This window comes from Rhinoderma darwinii, chromosome 13 (genome assembly GCF_050947455.1).
Source record: "Rhinoderma darwinii isolate aRhiDar2 chromosome 13, aRhiDar2.hap1, whole genome shotgun sequence".
NCBI classification, from domain to species: domain Eukaryota; kingdom Metazoa; phylum Chordata; class Amphibia; order Anura; family Rhinodermatidae; genus Rhinoderma; species Rhinoderma darwinii.
In genome coordinates this window covers 63,768,118-63,792,496 of record NC_134699.1, presented here as the reverse complement: position 1 = coordinate 63,792,496, position 24,379 = coordinate 63,768,118, and the positions used below count along the sequence as shown (strand labels likewise).

Genomic DNA, 24,379 nt, shown 5'->3' with positions numbered 1-24,379 from the left:
GACACCTGCCTTTTTAAAAATGTTTGTTTTCATTGCGTGAGGCACTCGAGCCAGCTGAGATCATGTATGTCAATATTAGTACCTGCTGCCCAGCTCCGTAAATGTCAGACTTCCAAAAACTTAACCCCCTGGAAGCCTTAACTGGCTCCAAACCTGTTTGGATAATTAATCTAGTTATTTTCCTTTAAATCAATCGTTAGAAGATTGTTAAAGTATTTTCTATTTAGGGGCTATTGAGGGGGGGATTTTGGCTACTTTTAACATTCCAGAGTGCGTAATATCACACACGCATTTTCTGGTACCGTAGACAAGGTGTAAGGACATACAGATTCCTGCAATTAAAGCCTATGCCCACCATTTAACATCATTTTACATATAGACTAGATCTACCTATAAAGTTGAGTCCCTATGTAGATACATAACATTACTTATCCCGTAGTGATCCTGAGTTACATCCTGTATTATACTCCAGAGCTGCACTCACTATTCTGCTGGTGGAGTCACTGTGTACATACATAACATTACTTATCCCGTAGTGATCCTGAGTTACATCCTGTATTATACTCCAGAGCTGCACTCACTATTCTGCTGGTGGAGTCACTGTGTACATACATTACATTACTTATCCCGTAGTGATCCTGAGTTACATCCTGTATTATACTCCAGAGCTGCACTCACTATTCTGCTGGTGGAGTCACTGTGTACATACATAACATTACTTATCCCGTAGTGATCCTGAGTTACATCCTGTATTATACTCCAGAGCTGCACTCACTATTCTGCTGGTGGAGTCACTGTGTACATACATAACATTACTTATCTCGTAGTGATCCTGAGTTACATCCTGTATTATACTCCAGAGCTGCACTCACTATTCTGCTGGTGGAGTCAGTGTGTACATACATTACATTACTTATCCTGTACTGATCCTGAGTTATATCCTGTATTATACTCCAGAGCTGCACTCACTATTCTGCTGGTGGAGTCAGTGTGTACATACATTACTTATCCTGTACTGATCCTGAGTTATATCCTGTATTATACTCCAGAGCTGCACTCACTATTCTGCTGGTGGAGTCACTGTGTATATATATTACGTTACTTATCCTGTACTGATCCTGAGTTACATCCTATATTACACTCCAGAGCTGCACTCACTATTCTGCTGGTGGAGTCACAGTGTACATACATTACATTACTTAACCTGTACTAATCCTAAAATACATACTGTATTATACTTCAGAGCTGCAATCACTATTTTGCCAGTTGTCATTGAAAACAGTCAGTAAGCTTGTATTCAGCCAGACCTTTAACAGCTTAGCTGAGGGACAAAAAGATTTTCTTACATTAATTTACTGTACCGTGCCTGATTGAAAGACAACACTTCCCAGAATGCTAAATCATTAAAACAAGTTATGTACAGACATTAAGCAAGCCAGGAATACAGAGAGATTTTAGCTGCAAAATTATTTGTGCAGGTCTGGTGTATAATACAGGCTGTAACTCAAGATTAGTACAGGATAAGTAATGTAATGTATGTACACAGTGACTCTACCAGCAGAATAGTGAGTGAAGCTCTGGAGTATAATACAGGATATAACTCCGGATCAGTACAGGATAAGTAATGTATGTACACAGTGACTCCACCAGCAGAATAGTGAGTGCAGCTCTGGAGTATAATACAGGATGTAACTCAGGATCACTACGGGATAAGTAATGTTATGTATGTACACAGTGACTCCACCAGCAGAATAGTGAGTGCAGCTCTGGAGTATAATACAGGATGTAACTCAGGATCAGTACAGGATAAGCAATGTAATGTATGTACACAGTGACTCCACCAGCAGAGTGCAGCTCTGGAGTATAATACAGGATGTAACTCAGGATCAGTACAAGTAATGTATATCACATCTATATATAAAGTGTAAATTTGTGTTTAAAGATAGACATATAGACAGATAGACAGATCCCAACACAATTGGCTGGATCTAGTAACATATCTAATGTACAACCCTAAGCAATCACTATGTTCAGAATGATTGGATCACATTATTTAACCTGCATAAAATCCTTTTGAGTGTAACATATACACAAACACCTAGCAATAATCCGTATAATCCACCGCTGTCAGATTGGATTATCTCTGAGTGTAAACCTCGTGTACATTTTTGTGTAGGGCCTTTAAATTTTATCTACATATTTTGTACACTTTGTCTTTCCTCTTTTGTCCATAGAATTTGGCCAACTTTACCATTTAATGAGTGCTCGTAGCTATAAATGTGAATCTATGGCTGCAAACTGTGGCATCAAACCCATGGAAATATGTTCCATTGTTTGCGAGTCATTGTCATTGAGAGTTTGGGTGATTTAGCAGAATATTTCAGTAATGACTATAGATCAGAACTAGAGATGAGTGAACCGATCGTGCCAGGTTGAACCTCCGTGATCGGGGAATCGGTTCACCGTGTGCCCCCTATTACTATAGAGTTGTAGAGTTTATAATCAGTCGCTATGTCCAAATAAAACAAACAGATCGATTCTCTCATCTCTAATAAACATTTCCTCTGATCGGGGCTACATCTTTTCATCTTGGACGATCTACTTTATTATGGTCACAGGCGACCATGAGCGTGGAGCAACGTACAACAAGATCAAGTCCGCTCCACATAATCCCGTAATTGCAAGATAATGTTATTTCATTCAAAAACAAGTTGTCTGTGTCAATAAGAAGAAAAAATCCCTCCCAAACTCTTAACACACATGTGGCCACAGTAACTTCAAGAAATGAAACCACAGGCGTTACTTGTGCCCTTGTGAGGAAAGCTCCGTCTTTAACTTCTGACCTCCAGCTGAACGGATGCACCGCAGGGTAATCCCCTCAAATTAACTGGGCAAATAGAGCGTCTGAAGTCCAGGAAAAGCCATTTAAGAGCGGTTTCCAGGACAAGCGGGCGAGTATTACTGTAAGAGGGTCCGCACCTTGACCCCTGCTGAGCAGTTGATACCATGACCTGAGGTAATTATCTCTCATATGTCACGGGGAACGTTCTGAAGGTTACGGAAATTTTGGCAATTCTGTGATGGTTCTTCTTTAACGCTCAGAGTTTGAGACATCCTGGAAAGGTACAGAAGGTTATTCCAAAATCCATCACACATCCTGACCCCTCCACTCCAAACACCCAGATCCTGTCCCCGCGCCAAGACAAACTCCAATTAACTCTGCCCTGATGCTTTGCTTTGAGAAGGGAATTTAGGTCTTGTCTTAAAGAAAATTTAGAAGGCAGATATTTTAATAGCTGGTTATATTTAGAGTATAATCGCTGTGTAATACATACCACCCTTACACCCGCCTCCCACAATTCTTTAGCGTGTCCTTGTTCCCCATCTAGGGTCAATTATTTTGTCACCAAAAAGTACTTAGAAATCAATGACATTCTTCAGTTGTTGCCGATTGTCATTTACAGAATGGCCGCCTGGAAATCTAGAACACAATTATTGGTACAGGGACATGAGAATTGTGCCAGATTATGACCCGCCTAAGCGTAAAGGGTTCTGGGGGCTTTATACAGCTTGCAGCCCCTTTAATTTAGGAATCGGTGGTTTACAGACTCCAACCAGTAACCTCTAGTGACGTGAGGAGAGGATTTAGTCTGTATTTCTCCCTCAAGATCTTATTGCAGATTTACTTTTGCCATAGGAAAGGGACCGGCGAGGGCAGGGTGCAAGTGTCCAACACAGAAAGACCCTTCAATTATTATGGTCATTAAATATCTAGATCCATACATTAGGCTGGTGATTATTTTACAGAAACATATCAAGATCTGGCGTTCAAATACCTAATAGTCTATAATGGGTATGGGTATTCCCATCATTAAGAGTTATGTCGGATCGCTGGCAGGATATGCCATAAATGTATTATTGTATGGATCTGACCAATGGGACCCCAATGATCACTGATGGGTAAAGGACACCAAGTCTATGGGCCAGGCTGGTGTCTCCTGGAAAAAGCTAAGCAGGTCTGATGCAGCATGGCGCCCCCACCCACCAAACCTTCATGGCATATGCTATTGATATATCATAAATCTTAGTGGTGGAAAATGCAGCACTCGCAGAGGTACATGTAGGACCTCCTGGAAAACGACAAATGAAAACTGATCTTCTTGCCTTTAAAACACAATCGGAGTCCATGTTGCAGTGCCATGGAGCTGACCTCTGGGTGTTGGAGGAGCCAGGAGACTTTTTTTTTCTCCTTAGCGTTGGTGGTATATTGACCTCTTACATCGTTGGCCACTGAGTTTTCCTTTCCTAACGTACCCTGGGCTGAAAACTTGCTACCAATTTAGAACAAATTGGTTCCTGAAGAGCGAGACTTGTCATGAGACTTCCCCTACAAATCCACAGCAGATTATTTCCAGATTTCTATTTTATGGACCACGTCTATAGAAGACATCTGTGCGGTAGACATAACCGGGACTCTTGTCAAATCACTGCTGTACATTTCTCAAAGTTCACAGCCACCCACAATCCAACCATTCAATTCTACCATGATCCACCCATGATTTACAGCCCGTTCACATCATTATTTTTGTACCGTGTCCTTTCAGCATATATATTTTTTTCCAATAGCTGGAGCGGATCCAAACAGGGGAAACCTCTTCATTTGGATTTTTTTTTTCTATTGGGATCCATTGACGACACCAACAATACGGCCTTGTAAAAAAAAGCGCTTAGTGACGTCACCAGGTCCTTGTATATTCAGAAGCAGAATGGTGGCCTGTGATTGGTCCATCCATGATTATTCAAGAAGACCGTTGTGCCCAGTTATACAAAACTAAAACTATCTTCAGTTAATGGCAATCATGTAAAAACCCCTCTAAAAAGGAGCATATTAAAAACACAAAAATACACGTGTCCTGGACCTCGGGGTCTAAACACAAGCTACATCAACTCCATATATATTTTTCTTAAATCCGTATATATATAATAATCTCTGCTGACAAGTTTACTTTAATCCCCTCCCACCCCAATCCTGACCGGCTAATACTGTCAATCCTGTATGCATTGCTATGTACAGGGTGAGCGGGTAATGGGGAGAATTAAACATATACAAAAACACAACATAAAGATTTGATTTCTTAAAAAAAAAAAAAACACAAGTTATTTCAATGATATACATACTTTAAAATGTTAGGATTTGCATTTTGTTTTTACAAATTAATCTTTTTTTTCCCCTAGGTTTTTCATACCTAGCAGTCAGCACCTAATGGAAAGTAAAAAAAAAAAAAAAAAAGTACGAGTGTTGGGGGGGAAAGACCATACCAAATATCAGGAATAGCGTTGCATTAACACCTTTGTTGTTGCCTGGTTGCGGTGTGGCTATTAACAAAATAAGCCCCCGCCCTGAGGGGTGTTTTTACAGGTTACTAAACTGCTAGGAGGGGTCGTCTATCCCCATTCCATCTCAATGGAGAAGAAGCCAGAGGGCATTGACTTTGCAGAACGTGAACAAATGTTTTTACAATTAATGACTCACAAAGTAGGAGATACTGAACAGGTGCAAATTTCACAGCTTGCATGGCCATAAATCTCTCCAACAACTCTTTCCCCCAAGCCCAGTCCCACCCCCACCCCCTGTTTCTTGTTCCTTCTCTGTCCTGTGATCTGGTGTCTGTGAATCAACTCTACATATTAGGTGCAAACGCATCAGTTTCATAATTAAAAGTGACCCTCCCTCGTCCTCTCCACCTCATCTATCAACGACCTGCTTCGAAAAGAGAGTTTCCATCCTCCTTGTGGGAAAATATTGGGAAAAAAAATAAAAATTCTAAATGGATAAACCTATCTGCTCCAGACTCTACAGCAAGCAGCAATTACGGTCCTCCCTCACTCTTCTACATAACTCGGATTCTCCTTTGAGGGCCCTCAGTCTTCTTCGCCTCTAGGCTTTCTTGCACTTTCCTTTCTTTTCTCGCTGTTGGAATTTTCTCAGCCTCCTTGCCCATGTGTCCCTCCATTGTATGACCAAGCTGGTCTTGTCTGCCACCACCCCATTTTGGTCAGGTAAGTCCTCATCATTGCCCAGGAGCAGATACTTCTTCATAGGCTTGAGTTTTGGGCACTTGCAGGCAATGTCTTTGGAACGGATCCAAAGGTTCTGGTCTCCTCGACGGATTCGATTGGTTCCTTGTTTATAGACAGAGATGACATTGACTGTGAATTTCCACCAATCTCCTACTTTGTCCGCCTTTAAGATATGGATCTGGACCGCTAAAAGACAAGAGAAACTAGTGCATTAGTCACTGAGCCCAGCTGGAACAATTGCCTAAGACTTGATGCGGTATAGTCAGGATTACAGATTTGGACATCTTTGTTTTCGGGTGACCAGCCATGTCCATCATTTACTCACCCACCTCTTATTATATGCAGGACATTTTTATTCCTCTCTTAATTAGAAATGATCCCATATGTTCTTTATCTACAATACCAACACTATGATTCCACTACAGATGTCATCTTCACTTCTCCACCCATGACAAATGACCTTGTGTTAGTTACTGTACAGAGTGCCAAAGAACCATACATGCAGGGGTGTAGCTAGGAGGGGGGCAGGCACGGCTTGCGCCCCGGGCACAACTGGAATGGAATTGGGGGGGGGCACCACTGGTACAGCTGATCGCTTATGCAGCCGCCCGGCATACAGGGAGTCTATCAGCAGTGAACAGCGGTTTTGATGCAGCGGTCCCATCCTCTCAGGGCCGCCTGCTGCTACGGGGCCCGCGTCGCCCGGCCTGCAGCCTATAAGAATCCTAGAGTCCCAGCGCAGGCCAGTGTGATGACCTGCCGGCCTACACAAGGGTCCCGTGTCGGCATGGAGCAGGGGATGGAGCTAGGTAATTAAAAATGTTTTTATTTGCTTTTACAAGGGGGAGGTGGGCTGTGTGGCACCATCTACAGGGGGAGGTGGGCTGTGTGGCACCATCTACAGGGGGGGGGGGCTGGGTGGCACCATCTACAGGGGGGGGGCTGGGTGGCACCATCTACCAGGTGGGCTGGGTAGCACCATCAACAAGGGGGGGCTGTGTGGCATTATACAAACGACGGGTGCTTTGTGTGGCGCTATCTATGAGGAGGGCTATGTGCCGCAATCTACAAGGGGGGCTGAGTGTGGCCTCTAATTTATTTTCTTTTAATTTATTATGTTCACCTATATTGCTTGTGAAAGTTACTAATAGTTTTATGCTCGAGTTACATAAAAAGAATGTTATAGTTGCATTATTTTTTCTTTGTGACTAGTACATGTGACTTTGTTGCCGAGTAGTCTATTAATTTTCCTGAAATACCTTTGTATACAGCACACTGCATATAAATAAGGTTTAGAAAACTTTATTCACATAGTGGTAGAATTTTACACAGACTTTGGAGCATGATGTGGATTGTTCCAAATTTTGCAGTGGATTTCACCTACTCTATTGTGAGATGTGAAATCCGCATGTAATATAGACCAGTAAGCTTAACATCAATTGTGGGGAAAATGTTTGAGGGGCTATTGAGGGACTATATACAGGATTATGTGACAATAAATAGCATTATAAGTGACAGCCAGCACAGTTTTACTAAGGACAGAAGTTGTCAAACCAACCTGATTTGTTTTTATGAAGAGGTGAGCAGAAGCCTAGACAGAGGGGCCGCTGTGGATATAGTGTTTATATGAGAGGTGAGGAGAAGCCTAGACAGAGGGGCCGCTGTGGATTTAGTGTTTTTGGACTTTGCAAAGGCATTTGACACTGTCCCCCATAGACGCCTAATGGGTAAATTAAGCACTATAGGTTTAGAAAATATAGTTTGTAATTGGATTGAGAATTGGCTCAAGGACCATATCCAGAGAGTTGTGGTCAATGATTCCTACTCTGAATGGTCCCCGGTAATAAGTGGTGTACCCCAGGGTTCAGTGCTGGGACCACTATTATTCAACTTATTTATTAATGATATAGAGGATGGGATTAATAGCACTATTTCTATTTTTGCAGATGACACCAAGCTATGCAATATAGTTCAGTCTATGGAAGATGTTCATGAATTGCAGGCAGATTTAAACAAACTAAGTGTTTGGGCGTCCACTTGGCAGATGAAGTTTAATGTAGATAAATGTAAAGTTATGCATCTGGGTACCAACAACCTGCATGCATCATATGTCCTAGGGGGAGCTACACTGGGGGAGTCACTTGTTGGGAAGGATCTGGGTGTACTTGTAAATCATAAACTAAACAACAGCACAATGTCAATCAGCTGCTTCAAAGGCCAGCAAGATATTGTCGTGTATTATAAGAGGCATGGACTCACGGGACAGGGATGTAATATTAACACTTTACAAAGCATTAGTGCGGCCTCATCTAGAATATGCAGTTCAGTTCTGGGCTCCAGTTCATAGAAAGGATGAAAAAATACAAAGAAGAGCAACGTAGGCTATAAGAGGCCTGGAGAATCTAAGTTATGAGGAAAGATTAAAAGAACTGAACCTATATAGCTGAGAAAAAAGACGACTAAGGGGGGACATGATTAATTTATATAAATATATGAATGGCCCATACAAAAAATATGGTGAAATCCTGTTCCATGTAAAACCCCCTCAGAAAACCGTCTGGAGAAAAAAAGGTTCAAGCTGCAGAGGCGACCAGGCTTCTTTACTGTGAGAACTGTGAATCTATGGAATAGCCTACCGCAGGAGCTGGTCACAGCAGGGACAGTAGATGGCTTTAAAAAAGGGTTAGATAATTTCCTAGAACAAAAAAATATTAGCTCCTATGTGTAGAAATGTTTACCTTCCCCTTTCCCATCCCTTGGTTGAACTTGATGGACATGTCTTTTTTCAACCGTACGAACTATGTTACTATGTAATATAGGTTCCTCTGTGGTTTGGGTGATCCTGGCCTTACAATACCATACACAGAGAATTTCTGCTCTAGAGAAGCTTACAATCAAATTCTGGTCAGTTGTCTGGTAACTATGGACATGGCTTCTGCAAATGGAACAAATGAAAGAGATTTCATATAGCTTTTTTTTATAGCTGATTTTGACCAAGAAACCACGTCAAAATCTGCGCAAAGTCGCTCACGTTAAAAAAACGCGGCATGCTTTTTCTTCGAGCAGTTTTCGTCTCTGACTTCCCAATCAATGGAAGGCAGAAACAACCTTGTGTGTGTGTATTTCACCTACCACCTATACACATAAGCTTGCAGGGGTTTCTATTCCCCACAGCTGTATATGAGGAGGTAAGTTCTAGACTGGACCTGGGTGAGTCATTGAATGGCATAGATCTTGATTTTTCCAAAACATTTTATACGGTGCTGCATAAAAGGTTGGTACATGAAATGGGAATGCTGGGAGAAAAGTGGGTAAGTCTCTGGCTCAGTAATAGAAAGCAGAGGGTGGTTATTAACGGTACATACTTAGCTTGGGTACTACAGGGGCAGTATCAGGCCCTATGCAGTCTAATATATTTATTAATAACCTTGTAGATGGATCTGGAGAAGTTGGAGGCTTTGGCTGCGAAGTAGCAAATGAGGTTGAACACTGACAAATGTAAGGTTAGGCATTTGGGAAGGGTTAATACATGTCCATATTGCATACAAAATGAGAAAATACTGTTTGAAACTGACCTGCTAAAGGAATCTTAGTTGACAGTAAACTGAACTGTAGCAAACAGTGTCAGGCAGCTGCTGCCAAGGCAAATAAAATCATGGGGTGCATTGAAAAGGGCATAACGTGAGGAGAACATGGTTCTACCACTTTATAAATCGCACTTGGAATATTGTGTATGGCTCTGGGCACCAGTTCACGGCAAAGGCATAGCCGAGCTTGAGCGGGTCTAAAGGCGGGCAACTAAAGTAATAAATGTAATTGGTGAGCTACAGTACCCAAAATTATTATCAAATTGAGGGTTGTTTAGAAAAAAGATGGCCGAGGAATAGCTATGTGTAAATACATCAAAGGTCAATACAGAGATCTCTCGTCATCTATTTGTAACTATACCAAGGGGGCATCCTCTACGTCTGGAGGAAAGGATACAGTAAAGAATCCCCATCTATGTACGTAAGAGCAGTCACACTATGAACTCTCTGCCAGAGGACTAGATTACTGTAGATGGGGCGTTGATCCAGGGATCTAGTCTGATTGCCGTATTGAAGTCGGGAAGGAATTATTCACTAGGATGAGGACCATTGTCTTTTGTCTTTCTCTGCATCAACATTGCCAGATAGGCACATGTATTCGACCATACATACTATGTCCTGTGCGACTGTTAGCGGAATACAGGTGACATTTACAGCAGCCTGTATTCTGTCACAGGCTGTATTTGCTAACAGAGAACTACTGGGAGTTTTGTTTCCTTGCACTAGTATCCGAGCTCCACTGCACTTCTAATAATGACAGGACATCAGGAAGCTCACTGACTTATGCACGGATGAGTATGGGCACCTTATAGATGAACACAACTTTGTTTCTCATTTCCAATAAAAGTCATTTATCATTTTTGTAATTGAAAGGAAGAGCTGTATCTACTGTACAGATTGTAGTGTAGTCTAAGGGCTAGTCCACAGGGCGGATTTTGCATGGTGGGCCCCGCCGCAAAACTATTCCTCCCTCAAACTGACGTCAATGGGAGGTTTGGGCAAAATCCGCCCGAACATCGAGCAGGATGCGTCTTTTTCCCGCTAACTGATTATTTCCGAAACATTGGTACACGAGCCTCCCTCAATGGCAGATGTCAGTGGAAGGAAGAATGGGATATTTGACATTTTAGTATCCTTTGTTCCTGTGGTGGATGAGCTGCTGCTCGGTGTCCGGCAGCGTCTTATTCCCGTCTCCCCACTGTAAACACACGTACGCTTAGCCGAGAGTGCACGTTTATGGGGGAGTTGGGAGGAATAGCGGTCGTATGAACCTTCAGCTATTGCAGGTTTATGGGCAACTTCATTTTCTAACGTCTCCAATAACTATTTCGGATAGATGAAGCTTCGAGAATTGTAAAAATGAATGATCTATGTCCGTCTGGTAACAAAATGGTCATTTAGGACCAATGGAAATAATTGGAGAATATGTCAGATACAGTCAAAGCTTTAAACTATTGCCCCCGAAAATTGCACGTCTTCACGGATAATGTTTTTGTGTGTCGTATTTTTAATGAATATAATAAATTTGCGTTTTGTGGCATTTTTCCCATAATATAAACAGATTTAGATTAAACATGTTATAACTACACCTACTTGTGGTGTCTCCATTGCACCTGTATGGAAAGAGTTGTAGTTTGGCTGGGGAGTCACAGGTCAGAGACCCCCGGGGAAAGCAGGAGAAAACTTTTCTTTTATGATGTTTTTCCCTCCAGCTCGAATTTTTGGCACAAAATAAGACAACCTCCCACTGACCACAAGCCATTGTACGTGGCCACTGATATGTCATAAAGACGAACCTGATCAGGGATATATTTTGGAGAGAATTGTCTCGCTTCAGGTCAGAGCTAAGGGTGACTTATAAGTGCACCCCTCCCCCATAGTAATATATTGTTCTGGTTTTAGGTGCCTGACTTGTACAGACCCCAAAAATGTCCATCCACGTGTATAATGTGAGCCATAGCAGGAGGATCTAGTTAACCAGGGCATCGGACCATCCTGTCTGCAGGCAGTCCGCGCAGGAATACGAGAACCTTCCCGCTGGGGGGAGGGGGGGAAGACACCTTTGGAAAAATCAACAGTCTCAATCCTAAAGTCTTCCAGAATTTCTTATTTCACCTTCCAGCTGTGAAAACACAAGTGCAGGCTGCAGATGTGTCACCGGCTGGGGAGGGGGTACACTCGCTCCTGAAACGCCCCTGTACCAGCTCTGCCACACACTACATTTACTCACCAGGTTACTTTATACAGAATCCTCGGTGCTGCTCTGCTTGTAGTGGAACTAAAAATCCCAGCAAGTACTTGCAGAATATTTCCCAGCTTCACAAACATAGCGGTGGTGTATAAACTGCTCCCCCCGCCTATAGGGAATGTTTAGTAAGCACAATTACAACCCTTGGTTAGCTCTAGCGGCCCAGCCGTCCCACAACCTAAGGCCAGATTCACACGACCGAGTACAAACTCAGACGTGAAAAACTACAGTTTTTCACGTCCGAGTTGCACCCGTGCGGGACCTTTTTTCACTGATCCCTCATAGACTTGAGCCTACGGAGGGATCCGTAAAAATGGAAGAAAATAGGACATGTTCTATTCTTCAACGGACCCTTCACACTGTCTGTTAAAACAACGGCCGTGTGAACGGTCCCATTGTAATACATGCGTTCCCGTGTCCACCATTGTTTTACTGGCCGTCACACGGACGTATCCTACAGTCGTGTGAATCTGGCCTTATAAGCCTGCAGCTGTGAGGGCATGCTGGGAGTTGTAGTTTTGCAACAAAGCCACAAGTTGGACATCACTGTTGTAGATTCAAGTTTGCAGCCGTGTTTCTTTTTCTAAATACGTCGCTGTAAGATTACACGCACAAAACTCCGCAGGTGAAATCCACACCTAATAGTGCAATTTGTGATCAGTGCGGTTTTTATGCTATGGAATTTGGTGCTTTGTTTTTATTATAAGGCTGGGTTCACACGAGGTCATTACGTCCGTAATTGACGGACGTATTTCGGCCACAAGTCCCGGACCGAACACAGTGCAGGTAGCCGGGCTCCTAGCATCATACTTATGTACGATGCTAGGAGTCCCTGCCTCGCTGCCGGACAACTGTCCCGTAGTGTAATCATGTTTTCAGTACGGGACAGTTGTCTTGCAGCGAGGCAGGGACTCCTAGCATCGTACATAAGTATGATGGTAGGAGCCCGGCTCCCGGCAGTGTGTTCGGTCCGGGACTTGTGGCCGAAATACGTCCGTCAATTACGGACGTAATGACCTCGTGTGAACATACCCTAATAAACTTGTCGGATACAATTTGCAGGCGAAAATGCAAGATAAATGACATGCTGCAGATTTTAAAATACGCACCGCAGGACTATTTACGTGCGGATTAATTTTGCAACGTGTCGATGAGATGACTGGAAATCTCATTTACTTTGCTGGCACTGTATTACACTGCGGATTTCAGCGCGTATTACGCATCGTGTGCATTTGGCCTTAGGAGTCAGTGGGTGCTCTTACGCCTGTTGAGCATCCCACAAACTCATATTTGGGAGATGGCTAGAAAGCACGCCCTCTATGCTGATCACAAGGTGGACACACAGGTGCTGGGATCGTTACTGTGTGTGTATCAGTGCTGTGTCTTGTAACGAGCTGTGCACCTGTGTGTCCATCACATGACCATGGCCAGAATTGTATCCACTGAAAGTAAACCATGAATGTTCCTACTGCATAACAACAAGCAGAGATTGTGAAAACCATGAGGATTTAATACAGAAACTATATTGGAAAATTGTATAACTTTTCATTATACAAAATATAACATTAATTTGCGGAAAAAAACAGACAACCCCTTTAAATGGAGATAGGCCCCCATTGACATTACGCTCTGGCCTTCTGTCGGAGGTATATATTGGGAATACTCCCGATGTATACCTCCGACCAAAGGCCAGAACGTATCCCACTGTATGGCATACAGCGCGATACGCCGCCAGGGACCGGCCCTGGGAAAACTCCTGATAATTTTAACGCGTGTATCATGTATGTTGGGGGCTTTCTCGATGTACACGAGAAATGTGGGGCAATAACGTGACGTAGGCCGCAATATGGACGAGAGCAGAGACCATTTTCCCAGACCACCCCTTTAAGTCACAGGTTTGGGGGTTCGCTCAGCAGGTGCAGTAGCATTGACTGGCTTGTTTTGGCTATCAATGACCACACAGAGTAGTTCGGATTTCTTGCCTCTTCCTGGCTTGGGCTATATGCAGAATTGCTCACATCAGCCTCTTTAAGCAGTCATTCATAGGGGGTTTTCCAGTTTCATGTACACCTGCTTGATGTCAATGAATGGGAATATTCTTGTTTATAGCCTGTGGTTGAAACCCTATCCTTATCAAGAGGCTTGTCGTGAGCTTGTGTCAGTTGAATATGATCCGGATGGGTTTTCAGCATCTGGATATATACAAGCATGTTTCCATTCGCTGACAGCAAGCAGAGATTATGAAAATGGTAAGGAATTGAAACAAAAGTATAGTACTACTGAGTAGATAACCATGGGGACGGTATACAGACAGGACTTTTTAACCCTTTCTTCAGTCATCACAGCTGTGTACGATGATTTACAGCAGATATAATCTCATTTGGACACAATGGAATAAAATTCACTTTCTATAGGGATATTGTATTCTATAGAAGCTGAGCTTTCATTTCTCTTTGTGACTTTCCTATTATCTCGGATAGGACCCTTACCCACGTCCCTCTCTGCCCGGCAGTACCTCGGCCCCCCTGCCACTTCCAGGCTAAGATACTGTTTGTAAGGCATGGCCTATCCTTCTAGAATCCCCCTCCACCCTTCCAGGCTCTCTGGGAAAGTTGGCAGCTCCAGCTTCCCCTCCATACAAAACCGTGCCCTTCCAAGCCACAGAGATCAGACACCGGCGGATTAACCGTGCGTCCAGGAAAAGAAGCCCTCACGCTGAGGTGAAATAGCTGCGGTTTGTAAGTGAGCGGACGTATTAAATAGAGCAGCAGGCGTCCCTTAGATGCCCATTTTGACGATTGTCAAGCACCCCCCGCCGGGAGGCAGAATGCGACATGTCAGGATTTTTACTCTCCCCTTTCTGCAGCCGCGCAGGACGCAGGCGTTTTTTCTTGTCAGAACGCGATGGCGGCCGGCCAAGGCCTTGTAAAGAAAAGCTTGTCTTCTCATCTGCACCCGGGGAGGGAGAGTAAGGGCAGGGCACCCAGCGGGAGAAAATAAATAGTCGTCTCCGGTGCCCACTGCGCTTTCCAAACCCCTCGCTGTAGTAAAGGGGGCAGCAATGGATTACAATTCCCTCACTCTAAAGTCTACTCCCTGTATTTCTCAGCATCGTCTATCAGGAATCTCACATCGCTTCAGCTCTCTGTAAAACATGAGGATATAAATTGTCACCACAGCAGATCTTGCCGCGCTGTGAGAATGTGGGTGGAGATATGCAAAGTAGGCCGTTCATTGTTTTGCCCCAATAATGCTCCATTATCCCATTGGCCACCGATTAGTATGCAAATCCCGCGGCAGCCTTGTTTTTGGAAAGCTACTTAAACGCCAACATCCCTCTCTTTATTAGGCCATACAAGCTGTTCATAGAGAAGACCAATGCGAAGTGTATGGCTCATCTCAGTTATGATCAGGGGCCTAGGCCGTATGGCCGGTGAACACCTAGTGACAGGTTCACTGGTCACGTCTAGTGGTCATCAGAAATACTTGTATATCCCCCCCCCTCCCTGTTGTTCGTTCCCTGCATTAGACCAGAATGTAACAAGCCTGGAGGTAATAAGGAAATGTGGAGGAATTCTGCTCATATTAATATAAAGCTGTGCAATTAACCAAACAAACTACAGACAACTTAAAGGGGTTCTCTCTGTTAGAAATTCCTTTTCAAATACTTTTTTTTTTAGGAAAGTATTAGGGGCGTCCTTCATTCAGGACACTCAGCGGCCGGGGGACGCTGCACACCTGTAATTATATGGAATACCTGCTAATGTCAGTGGGAACGGTGTAATGCTTTACTGCCCTGCGGCGCTGCAAGGAAATTCACCACTTTCTTCTGGGTTTTACCCACATTTAAGGCCCTTTTACACTGGCCAATTATCGGGCACACGCTCATTCATCTGCTGGTCGTATCGGTTTAAAAAAGTTAACTATTATCGTTGTCGGCAGCAGATCTTGGTGTGTAAATGGAGACGCGCTGCCGACATGATAATGATGAATTATGGGGACGAGCGTTCAGAGCAACAAGCACTCGTCCCCATACTAACTCCTTGTGAAAGGAGCAAATGAGCGCTGATCAACGAGTTGTCTCGTTGATCGGCGTTTGTTTACACGGGCCAGGATAGACTGTGTAAGAGGACCTGTATAGCTTATCATTGGGGGGTCACAGCAGCAGAACACCCTGTGATCAGCTTATCAGCAAAAAAACCTTTCTATGAGACCTTTTACACGGGCCAATTATCAGTAAACGAGCGTTCATCGGCTGATCGTATAGTTTCTGCAGCCTTAAAGATTAGTCATCGGCAGAACAGCTCCCGACGCGCTGCTGACATGATAGAAATGAATGCAGACGAGCGATGAGAGTAACAAGCGCTCGTCCCCAAACATAGCACCTTGTGAAAGGAGCAAACAGGCGCTGATCGACGATGATGTCTCGTTGATCGGCGCCATTTGTTATGGCCAAAATTGGCAGTGTAAAAGGACCCTGACACTAAGAGATTGACATTTAGAGGGGTTCTCAGATTTGGACAATTTCATTTGGGTGACACTGGTATGCGATGGTGTGTGCTGGGTTACTTATGTGTGAGGATGAGGTGGAGTGACTACATTCTCTACATAGAGCTGGAGAATATATTGGTGTTATTTGGATAAAAAAAACAAAAAACTTTTTGCTTAGTGAGGGATTCCTAATCTGTCAATTTGATTAAATATGATTACATTCCTAGAGGAACTCAACATTAGGCAATCAAATCTGACCAGATTGGTCCATTGAAATTGTACAGATTTTAGATTAGATGGACGCTCACCGTAATCCTTCTTGCAGTACTTTTTCATGTTGATCTTCAGCTTCCCTTTTGATGCCTTGCAGTAGGTCTCACAGTCTACGGAGAGAGACAAATCCTGATCAATACCAAGCGCCGTGCTAAACTCCCAATATCCTTTCTCCACTGAATGGCTGCCATTTTGTTTAACCCTGTAAGTCATGGAGAAACAGATTTACTGTGTTTGGACTAGATTCTGTCATAATCTGGACGCATTGTCATCCCTTTCTGCTTGCGCCGGTATAATATAGTCAATATTTTTACAAATAGTTTTTTTGTATAATAAACTCTAGACCTCTGTCCGGATAAATGAGGCTATTCCTGTGTCCAATATGGAGATTGTGCTCTGTGAGGATGGCATCCTGCCTGTCTCCGAGCAGCCAATGCTTCTCAATTAGCTTGTGTGCCTGATAATGGATGACTGCTCCCACCAGGGCCAACGCCTCTCATTAACCCCGCAGCTCAGAAACAAGTGAAGTTCAGCTCAGTGCACATTATCTGCCTATTATTCTGCTTGAGCAAGATTGATTGGAGGACAAATCACCACAAATAAACCATGTAATTAGATTAGGCCTCATTATTGTTTTCGGACCCCCCCCCTCCCCTCCACCGCCGCCACCACCTCTTCTCCTCCCTGGGAGGTTCTCATTTGACTGGAGGAGAGAGGGGAAAGCTTTAATAACCGCCATTCATCATTACTTACCAATGTATAGGTTATAATAAAAGTGCATTAATGACGGAGAAATCTATAGTATGATGACGACGGTATTTTATGTACTGTAATAAATATACCGTAAAATACCTAGCTACTACTTTTGATGTCCTCAGCATCTTTTGCGGTAATTTGCCAAGTTTTATGAGATCAGAACTCGTCCAGCATGAAAGTGTTAAAAATGTCCGGAGTTACTGTCCCACAGCTTTTGATAAAGGATGCAGGAGGGGGTGTGATGTTTTTGTAAACCTCCAAGTGAAGAAAAAATGGAAAAACAAATGACGTTGTCAAAAAGTACAGTTCCCAGTATGTAATGCATCGTTCATGCAGCCGCAGGGCGTATAGCACCCTCCGCCACACATAAGCTGCCCGCTTACAACACTAATATTTTTTCATCCCAGTCGGAGGATGAAGAAGGGAGATCGTGAATGGTTTCGGTATTGTACATGGAGATTCTCGAGTCACGACCTGCTCCATAGTCTCATTGACCATCCACGTTGGTAAGACATCTTCGCGTCTATGGCTTCTGTAACATAAGGAATCTTCAGGAGGTCCAGCTGTAAGGAATTACCGAAACATTGGTGGAAAAATTATTTGATAAACTCTCATTTTTACAATCCAGAAGACTCGGGAGATGGAAGCAATTAACAGAACGACCAGGCCAAAAAGATAGAAAATAAAAGAAGAAAAATATCCATCTCTCTAGAGGAAAATTGTGTTTGATTTCAATGTAATGTTTTAAACCCCGTAATTCAGCTTGTTGACGTGTGGGATGAAGTCATGACATTTATCAGCTGATATAATATTAAGAGTTGTCAGAAAAGTGAAACAAATTGATGGATTATTGTCTTCCAGTATTTTATAATCTCTTTTCAAAACAAATACAGAATGTTTGTTCTACGACGAAAACTTAGTGTAGAAGTTTTGTTCATTAAATCTGTGAGTGGTTTTTATTTTTGTATTCATTTCGATGCTCCGGGAGAGTGGAGAATCTGTACTGTCCGTCAGAAAGAATTTGAGAATTCCGACTGTGTCAGATTCTCCAGTCCCGGCAGCTCTCATTCAATAACATGGTCCAGTAATTTTAATTAGCCAATAATGGTTTTCCCTTCAAGCCGATACCTGGACGGTTAATAAGACTTTAGTAGCTGAGAGAAACGTTACGGCTCCAATATCCAAGACCCTTTATCAGTGTTGGGTTCTTGAGTTTAATATCCTGCGATTCTACAAGAAAAAAAGTGACTCTTAAAAAAAGACGTTTCTCATAGTGATGTTTTTGTATCAGAGATGGAAGATAAAGAAGCAGAACGTGAAACATTTTGACCCTTCTGAGTTGACAAAAACTTTTGAGCAGAAGGAGAACAAACCAGAAGATCATTCACCAAATCAACCACTCAAGGCACAAGTGACCGTATCGAAGCTTTATATGTTTCTGGATACCAAGCCCATTAAAAGGAACAATTGTGCTGGGAAGAGGACGAGCAGCAAGAAGATGGATGAAATCATGAAGAGGACATGGAAAATCAAAACCTTCTTGAGAAACACGAGCTGTGTGGTCACCATAACTAGAAATGAGGCTTTATGGCAGCTATAATAAATAGTGACGAGTGATCCCAAATCTGAAAAAGACTATGGAGGAGATTTACCAAAAGTTGTGCAAGTGGGAATTGTCCTGGTCGCTGCTTTCATCTTCCAAAGAGCCTCTGAAAAATGAGTGGAATTTCCCTTAAAGTTTTCCCAACCTTCCAAGGTAAAAATCAGACCTATCTCCTTAAGTTTCTGCTCATCTGTTGGTGACAAGCGAATCCGAAATGAACAACTCATTTGGACTAATAAAATACAAGACCCCAAAACTGGTTGAAAGATTCTGGACTACAATAAAAGAAAAATAAAATCTTATCTCTGCTTTTAATGGATACTCGTCCTCGTCTCAACAATGCCTTAAAAATAATGAGAGATTCCACCAGTCACATAAGTAATCCATTGTTCTTTTTAGAGAAGACCCTAAACAAAGCTTCTTATAGAAGGACAGAGCTGTGTCTTCCACCTCCGGTGGTCTCTTTCACCTAAAGCCTAACCCCCCGTGAGACCTCTGGACTGTCCTATTGTCAGGAATGGTCCATTGTTTATTTGTGCCATTCAGGGTTGGCTTGTGTTAGACAGGAAGAATCATTGAATTCTTCAGCTCTTTAATAGGAATGTGTATGGACGCAATGGATGGATAGAACCAATACTATTTAGTTGTACAATTTAGACGGAAGGTCCATAGTGTCACAAGTCCGTGCTTTCCTATCCGCAAAGTGAAGCACCATGGGGATCATTAGAGGTGAACAGTTACATGGTGCAGAAGATACAAGAAGGCGATTTGGAGTCATTTAGATGATGATCTGTTGGAATTTAGTGGTCAGTAAAAATGTCTTAAAACAAAAGCTGACAAGAAAAATGATCATAATACACATTAGATTCAGCACAACTGCAACCCACCAATCTAATGTGTATGGGGGCAACCAGCCAGTACCGACAGAGAAAAGAGGCATCGGGCATTAGATGTTGGATTATGCACAATCTACCCTCAGCTGATCCAAATGTACAAGTTTATTCAGGAATTGAAAGAGGGAGAGCTGTCGTCCGAACGCTCAGTTGGTCGAAAGAGGTCTATGAATGGGTGGCTTTAGCATGGCCTTTTATCGAGTGTATTTCTCCTTCGATTAGGGCATCTGTAAGGTGCCCTGTGAAAGTGTGGTACAATGGCACCCAATAAACAGCCCCATGAAGTGTTGATCAGAGAACCAGCACATGCTAGGCTGACATAAAATCCAGCATGGTCCGCTTCTAGTGTATGTTCACACTCGTAGGTTCAGAGGAATAAGCCGCATAAGGTGAGAACAAATTGGTGAGACTTTGATTGAATAAGTCACATCATGGTACTTGTGTCCCACGACACTGCCCCAGTATCATAGTCACTGAGCTGAAGCCTTGCCCAGGTGAAGGGCACGGATGTGATAGTCCTCGAGTAGCAGAGCTGCAGGCGAGAGCACAGAGGACACATTCTCAGGCACTTACACAGGCCCTGCACCGAGCAAGTAATTGAATGTAATGAAATGCAAGCGGAGAGAGAATTACTAATACTCAATGGAATCCTAGAACCTCTGCCAAGAAAAAAACTCTCTGCGAACCCAACACTGCACTCTATACTGGATGAGGAGGCAGCCTGCGGCATGGATGGGACGTTATCTGCTCCCATCAAAAACTGAGGAGCCCACGACGGTCTGGTGAAGAGGCAAATCAAACAGTTATGTACGCGTTATACAAGGGAAAGCCTTGAGAAGGAACGCGGAGGAGAACAGCCTGCGGTTTAAGCTATGAACTTGGTGGATTTAGTTTAGCTGAGCCGTCCTGCTGGGTGAAGCATGAGCAGTAAAGCAGGTCCCCAGTGCTTGGGGTGAAAAAAAAGTGAGAACCACTGTGGGCACCTACTATACTATACCTACAGAGTAAGACCATTAACTCATAGGGCAGTGAAGGGACTGGGGGCCTCCTAGCCACAAAATGTTTTAAGAGGTTCTCCACCTAAATCCCTCTCCCTTCTATGCTGTTGGCCCAGTACTAATCCAGCTTCATCATGTCTGACAGCTCGGTTGCTAGGGACACACTGTAACAACCAGTCTCTTCAATGGTGGTGCCATCCCTATAGTTTATAGTCGGTCTTAGATTTTCAACTGCGGATATTGACATGGGCAAGGAGTCTGGTCAGAATTTACACCAGGCCTGACAAGACTCATAATGTTACCTGATAGCTATTGTCATGATTAGAAGGTGACACGGCCCCCACTGCTCATTCTGTGATCGTATTGACAGCCGATCTCTTGTTGACAGTGTCATGGATTAATGGTGGTAGGTTTAGATAGTTAGGCACATTCCCCGATCAAACAAATGCCTAAGGCCACATCAAACTCCACATGCAGGCGTCACTCAGTGCTGAGCTCCAGATTGTGCTTTTAATCCTCTGAGCTGTTTCATGGATTAACATGAAAACGGTTCTACAGGAGAGGTGTCACTGTGACCTTCCATGTCAATCCACCGACTGCTGCCACCTCCCTCCTCTACAGACGTGTGGACAGTGATGTCACCGGCATCAGGTCAACACTTTAAACATCTACTAGCGTCAATTTAATGTTTATTTGTTCCCTAGTGACCAATAACCGCATATTTAGATCCTGAGGTGGTGTCTAAGCCCAGGTGTAAAAGTTTGTGGAGCAGAGGTATCTAAGTCTATGGTGTGATACTGTTTACTGTATCTAAGCATATAACGCGTGATACGGTCTTAGAGAACCACGCACCTGCACTTTGGAGGTACATCTGGGTCAGGTAAGCTATATATGGAAGGAAGAATTGACGACTGATGACATGAAGAAGCAGTAAGTGGTCATATAGCCGTTTTGGTGGTTTTACAGCGGGCATTATTAAGGGGGTTTACATGAATTTTTTCCCCGTTGTGTCATGATCACACAGAATTGATTCATTGTTTATTGACGTTCCATCTTGTCCATTATCCCCTGCAGGCTGTCAGACTCATCTCTACAGAGACATGTTCTTAATGTCTCCTTTCATTGTCAGCTAATCCATGTGTTTTCTCCTCAGTGTCAGGAGGCTGCAGTGTATGAGGGGCTGCTGAACCATATCAGGCAGGTCCCAACATGAGCAACAATTCAAAACGGCGTTATATATACAGGACACATTGTAAAAGGAAGGTGTCCGCTCATGAACCACAGAATCTCCTGTTCAAACCCCGCATAGCCCCTATGTCCAGGATAACGGGTCCGGGATGCAGCTCCCCCTTTTTACACATTAGTGACAAGTTCTAGAGGTAGCCTGAACCCATTAGAAAGATATTTGATCCCAGTTTTCCATACTTTTTTGTTTTCTTTATGTTAAGAAAACTGTTAAAAAATAAAAATCCGACAATGTAATTTCAATGTCGTTTTCTCTAGATATTCCATAATAAAATATCACGATACCAGAATTTGGACTTCGATAGCGATACTTCGTGTAGTATAGTGATACTCGATACCAAAACGATACTTTGCCAACAATAATAATTAAATATTTCTGATGTGAGGCGCAAGCTGTGCTGAATTTTGAACCTCTGTGCGCCGCACATTAATAGTAATTAACCCCATCATGTTCCTCAGTCATAATGGACAACATTGGGTTAATGTGTGAGGTGCATGATGGGGTTAATTACTATTAATAAGAGGCACATTGAGGCTCAAAATTCATAACACCTCGTGCCTCACATAAATAAGTGAAAGAAAGCAGGTTTTATTTTATAACAGCGTAAACATCATAAATGACGCTATAAATGTGTTATTACGGTAGCAACAATTCTGAATGTGTATATTTTATGTAGAGACTTATTTTAATGTTTATTTTGAAAAAAAGTGTTTTTGTTTTTTTAAATTGAACATTTTTTTTTTCCTTTTTTATTTTTAAACTTTAATGTAATGGTATATATCTATATACTGATAGTACACAGGCAGATATCTATATACTGATCGTACACAGGCAGTTGTTAGGACAGACCTAAGTATGCCCTAACAACAGGAAATATGGTCAGACAGCCCTGGGGTCCTTCAATGGTCCCTGGGCTATCTGCCCATATATGGTATGTCCCTCAATCGCGTCACTGGGCATCCCCCTTCTCATTTACCCCTTGAATGCTGCAGTCAGCTTTGATCGCAGCATTCAGGGGAATAACGGCGGAGATGAAAGGTTTGTCTGACCTCCACTGTTAGAGCAGGGCTGCGGCTGTGTAATATAGGCATATAGGCTCCTGACAATAAGTGCGCGCGGCAGCATGAGGTGATGCGGCTGGCACTGCACTAATGAGCGGCGGCGCCGGCACTGAAGACAGAAAATGGGGGTGATTTGCAGTGCGCCCGCCATGTTCCCTGTCTCCAGTGCTGGCAATCATTAGCGCAGCACTGGTCGCATCACATCATGCTGACCACGCGCACACAATTGTCAGGACTCAGGAGCAAGGCAATGGCTGTGTTACACAGCCTCAGCCCCACTCTCATACATTCATGTGTTACTATACTGAGCTGTGCGGCCGAAGTATTGAACCGTTTGAGGCTGCACGGTATCGAAATTTCGATGTATCCTGCAACCCTAGGTGTAATACTATCAGGGGCACAGGGGGTAGATATCCAAGTCAGTTTCTACTATCGGTATTTGTATGCCGGTATTATTTCCGCATCGTATGCCGGTATTATTTCCGCATCGTATGCCGGTATTATTTCCGCATCGTATGCCGGTATTATTTCCGCATCGTATGCCGGTATTATTTCCGCATCGTATGCCGGTATTATTTCCGCTTCGTATGATATGCAAAATATGCAGTTCAGTTCTGGGCTCCAGTTCATAGAAAGGATGCCCTGGAGTTGGAAAAAATACAAAGAAGAGCAACGAAGCTAATAAGGGGCATGGAGAATTTAAGTTATGAGGAAAGATTGAAAGAATTAAACCTATTTAGCCTTGAGAAAAGACGACTAAGGGGGGACATGATTAACTTATATAAATATATGAATGGCACATACAAAAATATGGTGAAATCCTGTTCCATGTAAAACCCCTCAAAAAACAAGGGGGCGCTCTCTCCGTCTGGAGAAAAAAAGGTTCAAGCTGCAGAGGCGACCAGCCTTCTTTACTGTGAGAACTGTGAATCTATGGAATAGTCACCGCAGGAGCCGTCACAGCAGGGACAGTAGATGCTGCAAAAAAGGCGAAGATAATTTCCTAGAACAAAAAAGTATTAGCTCCTATGTGTAGAAATTTTTCCTTCCCTTTTCCCATCCCTTGGTTGAACTTGATGGACATGTGTCTTTTTTCAGTCGTACTAACTATGTATGCCGGTATTATTTCCGCATCGTATGCC

The 24,379-nt window shown here is 43.2% G+C and overlaps 1 protein-coding gene across 6 annotated transcripts in view; it reads right to left on the bottom strand.

Moving 5' to 3' along the window:
* Positions 1 to 1,728: 1,728 nt before the first annotated feature.
* The window catches only part of NTN1 (netrin 1), a 250,838-nt gene continuing 228,187 nt past the window's right edge, over positions 1,729 to 24,379 (bottom strand). For all 6 annotated transcript variants that reach the window (XM_075846787.1, XM_075846782.1, XM_075846784.1 and 3 more), the window contains 2 exons: positions 16,716 to 16,790; positions 1,729 to 6,267 (listed from right to left, as the gene is read on the bottom strand). In XM_075846787.1, coding sequence (XP_075702902.1) covers positions 5,939 to 6,267; positions 16,716 to 16,790 — 404 coding nt within the window. In that variant the 3' untranslated portion in view covers positions 1,729 to 5,938. The remainder of the gene's footprint in view (positions 6,268 to 16,715; positions 16,791 to 24,379) is intronic.